General features: G+C 40.2%; 1 protein-coding gene across 1 annotated transcript in view; it reads left to right on the forward strand.

Annotated features, from left to right (window-relative positions):
- syn3 (synapsin III) overlaps positions 1-4,488 on the forward strand; it is a 141,177-nt gene that overhangs the window by 11,886 nt on the left and 124,803 nt on the right. The window contains exon 2 of the mRNA XM_015392602.1: positions 3,367-3,808. Coding sequence (XP_015248088.1) covers positions 3,405-3,808 — 404 coding nt within the window. The 5' untranslated portion in view covers positions 3,367-3,404. The remainder of the gene's footprint in view (positions 1-3,366; positions 3,809-4,488) is intronic.

Genomic DNA, 4,488 nt, shown 5'->3' on the forward strand with positions numbered 1-4,488 from the left:
AGCTAAAGTTAAATTTTTCCAGCAGCTGCTGCTTGTGAGGCGGTGGAAACATGAAGAACATTTGCACTGAAACTGGTTTAAAGTGAAGACGTGGCAAAAAATTTCCTTTCAGAAGGGGGTTGACCTGAAACACAGCTGAAGGTTTCATGAAAAGGTTTAGATGAAGGAATATTCAAGTTCAGACCTGAATTCAATAGAGAATAAGACATTTTCCATTTTCCTTCTCTAACATTAAGTGTCATCAAACTCTCCATCTGTCATAGTTTGTTCTTCTACCCTCTGTTCTCTACCAGCAGAGCCGTAATGTTGCATTCCTTCCTGTAGATTCCTCCCGCTGTAGCAGAGCAGCTGCAGGTTTAACAGCTTTCTGCGCAGGAAGAAAGCGGCTTATGGGGAGTTAAGGAAAAGGAGACTGTGCAGCAGTGGAGCAATAAAAGTGATTTTCTATCACTCACTTATCACAGTGACACAGTGTAAACACGGCTTCTAGCGCTTCTCTTTGTTCTCCTGCACTTTCCTCCAAACCGTCTCCAGTTAGAAGCTTTCTGTACGATGAACCAGAATCATGTTTCAGATGGTCGGACCCTTTCAGTCTGTGAAGTGGAAATAAAGCTCAGCCCAAACATGCGACAAAAGGCTCCTCTGCTGAAATGCATTGAGGAACATCACTAAAGCCTAGAGCTTGAGTAGTTAGATGTGACATTTTACAAGTTAGGGAAGTAGAGGTAATATTGCCGGGGCTTGCTGTGGTGTACGGTGGGAGTCTGGCTAATTCTCATTAGCCTCAGACACTCATTAGAAGCTGTCAGCGTTCATTTGGTGTCGCGCTCCTTCCTGTCGGTACAAAGCGTGACTCAGACGTATTTGTCAGTTTGTGTTTTGTTGCATTTCTCTACGGCTCACAGCTCAGGCGTTTAGGATCCGTCATGCAGACTTGTTTTGAATGCTTGACATCTACGCACCACCAGCAACACTGTTCTTTAAACTCTGCTTTAAATGTTCATCTCTTGTTCATTACTGAACCTTTTAGACTAGATTTGATGCTAAACAGAACAGGTTTTCATTTCTTTAGTTTTTTCTGTCACTCCTTGTGGTTTCTTTGCAAATACATTCAGATATCAGAAGATAATCCCCTGGATTAGAATGGAGGCAGTGTTGATTTTTATGTGTGTTGTTCAGACTAACCTGGCTTTATGTGAAAAGATATAAGCCCCCCACTTAACCGCTAACGGCTATAAAGCGTTTAAAACGACTGCCTTTTCCATCCCTGTGGACAAATTTATAGAATTTTTGCTATAGTGGAGTTTAGAGGATATAAACCTTTTAACCTGTTAACTGTCAGCACATGACCACATTACCTCTTACTGCCACAATATGGCTGCTGTCTGCATTTACAACAGTTTTATAGGTCAGGCTGGACCAGGGGCCGGCAGCCCGCGGCCCTTTAATGCCCCCCCCTTAGCGGTTCTCTGGAGCTTTTTCAAAACTGTATAAAAAATGGAAAAAGATGGATTTTATTTTTATTTATTTAAAGATGGATTTTACATTTTTTATGGCCACAATTTAGCTCCGTACTTTTGACCAATAAAAATGTTTCTACCGTCCAGCAGACCAATAGAAATGAGTTTTCACTACTCAACTACCCAGAAGTAAAGAAAATGTGGTCTGGAAAATGCAAATCGAAAAGATTATAATTCATAAAACTAAATCTGAAAAACTGAAGTTTAAATTAAAAAATTGTAAATACAAAATCTGTGAAAAATATTTAATAAAGGAAATAAAAAAAGAAAATCTATTGCATTTTTTTTTTTTTATAGAAATTAAACTTTGAAACACAAAGCGATTTTCAAAACCTAAAATTCTTATTTCTGGATTGCTTTTTTCTAACTTCAATTTACATAATGTGTTTTTTTTTTTTTTTTTTTTATTCACAAACATTCTTTTCTTGATAATAGGTCACTACAGTTTCAAATATATATTTATGTATTTTCAGCTTTTGTGGCCCTTATTTAGTTCCATACAGGTTTGACTAAAATTCGTCCAATAAGCTGAATTTGTCCAGTTATGTAGCGCAGTGTTTCCCCACCTTGACTAATTCTTTGGACACTTTGTCTTTCCATGAGTGAAAAACAGTGAATCCCTTCTGTTCTCTACATCCGCCTGGTTTAGATCGATGTCACAGCTGAAGGTGAACTCAAAGAATAAATTACTGTTTGGTTGATAAAAGCTTCCTAACCCTATTAGGTATCTCCTCATAAAGCAGAATAGATCCCTGCCCTATTTTATTTTACTACCTAAGAAATAAAATATTCTAATGTACCCTTTGCAATGCATTAGCGGACCACTAGGGGGACGCACACACTTAAGGGAAAACTTAAGGGAAAAGGTTCTCTACAGATTTTTCCAGAGGAACGGTTCTGTTTCCGGCTGTTAAATAATAATAATAATAATACCTCATGGTGATTATCTGACCACTTTAACTTGTCATCATGATTTAACACTTGACCTCCATTCAGGTTGTCATTCCTTCGCTGTTAACTAAGTGAAACCATGACCACTGAGGGCTCCTTCTGAGACTAAACACATTTTATTCTAGAGCCAATCAGATGCAGAGGTTCCTGTTCTCCCTGGTAGGCATTCCTGCTTCACTTTACTTCTCATTCTGCTCTGCATCAAACATGTTATATAACTGCTTTTTTCCTTTTAAATGAGCTCTGCATGCTTTATAAAGAACTAAGCTGTGAAATTCATCCAGCTTTGCATTATCACTTCTGTGTCACTGAATTATTTTGCAGCTGAGATGAGCAGATTGGTGTTTGAACTGTTGAATGTGGAGCAGAGGAACAGGAATCCTCTGAGGGCAGCCAGATGGTGAATGAAAGGAGGTCTTCGTTAGCTGGCAGGTGGAGGTCGCTGGTGGAGCTCGGCCTTCAGGAGAAGCGATCTATACTGATGCAATAATGAACGAAGGAAACGGCTCACTCAGCCAAAATGCAGGAAAGATAATGAAGTTTTAACAACAAAACAGCCTGAAATGTTAGTTTTTTGGCTCATGAAGTATACAGGAGAACATTCAGTGGTTCAGTTGGTGTTTTTTTTTAGGTTTCTGATTGACTAACCTGAATTCTATTCTGCGTTCAGGCCTTTCGCCAACGACTGCAGTATTTCTGTTTGATCCTTTTAGTTTTTTTAGTTTTAAATCATCGTCCTTTGAGATAAAATACTGCTTCCCTTTTAGTTTTCTTCTGAAATGTCTGTATGAAAGGAAAGAAAAAATGTTGAAACACCTTTTGGGACTTTCTGCCCATATATTTTTCTAAAAAAAAGAAAACTAAACAGAGCCGCCATGTTTCTTTCCTTTTCCAGGACTCATCTGGCCCCTAGAGCCCCACCAGCCCGTTATCATGAACTACCTTCGCCGGCGCCTGTCAGACAGCAGCTTCGTAGCCAACCTTCCCAACGGCTACATGATGGATCTGCAGAGGCCGGCCCCCACTGGTTCCTCTACTTCGTCTCCCGCCTCCCCCGCCACAGAAAGGCGTCAGCCGCCAAGCCTCCCGAGTCAGACCCCGAGTTCAGCTCCTGGCTCGGCCTCGGTGCCGGCCTCAGCAGGAGGGAGCTTCCTCAGCTCCTTCTCCAGCGTGGTGAAGAGCGCACAGATGGCCCAGAACGTCGCAGCCGCCGCACACGCTAAGGCGGCCGCAGCCACAGCAGCTGAAGGGGCCCCAGCAGGAGCCACGCAGCCTGCCAAGCCTGTGATACGCAAACCCAAGATCCTGCTGGTGATCGATGATCAGCACACTGACTGGTGAGTGCAAGTTCAGGAGCATTCTGCTCATGTTTCCACCATAAATAAAACTAATTAATGAACCGCCGCCTGCAGAAACAGATCTAGTTTTTATACTCTTCGTTGAGCAGAAGAATATAAAGCAGGAAAACAGAGAAATAGTTTAGATCAGAATTCATACAAAACAACTAATTACTCAGGTAAAATTTGTGAGCCGGCAAAGAATTTCAAACTTTCAATACTTTTCTATGTCAATTTTAAAATATCTGTCTGGGTTTAAATAATTTTTTTTCCTTAAGAAACACCATATTTGAAGAAAGTCATTTTAAAATAGATCAGAAACCTACAATATGCCCCTAAAACTTCATTAAATCTCCTGATTAACTTAAAAAGAAGCAAAAAAAAAAGGAGAAACCATTCAGCTGACATAAAAGCTGTTAAAAGCTGCAGCTTTAATCCATGCAACGAGTTCCTAAATTATTCATGGGACTTTGGTGGCCAGGTAACCCCAAGCAGAGGAGAAATAAACACACAGATCTGAAAGAAATTACTCCCAGTAGAAAGAAACAAAGTAAATTTACTTTACTTAAGTGTTTTTGTTTTGAGTATCGTTGCTTTACTTGAGTTATTTTGGGGGGAAACTCCATTTTATGGAGGGAAAGAGTATTATATAAAAAGATCACATTCAGTGTAGACCCAAC

Source organism: Cyprinodon variegatus, unplaced genomic scaffold (genome assembly GCF_000732505.1).
Source record: "Cyprinodon variegatus isolate N-32 unplaced genomic scaffold, C_variegatus-1.0 Scaffold598, whole genome shotgun sequence".
Lineage (NCBI taxonomy): Eukaryota > Metazoa > Chordata > Actinopteri > Cyprinodontiformes > Cyprinodontidae > Cyprinodon > Cyprinodon variegatus.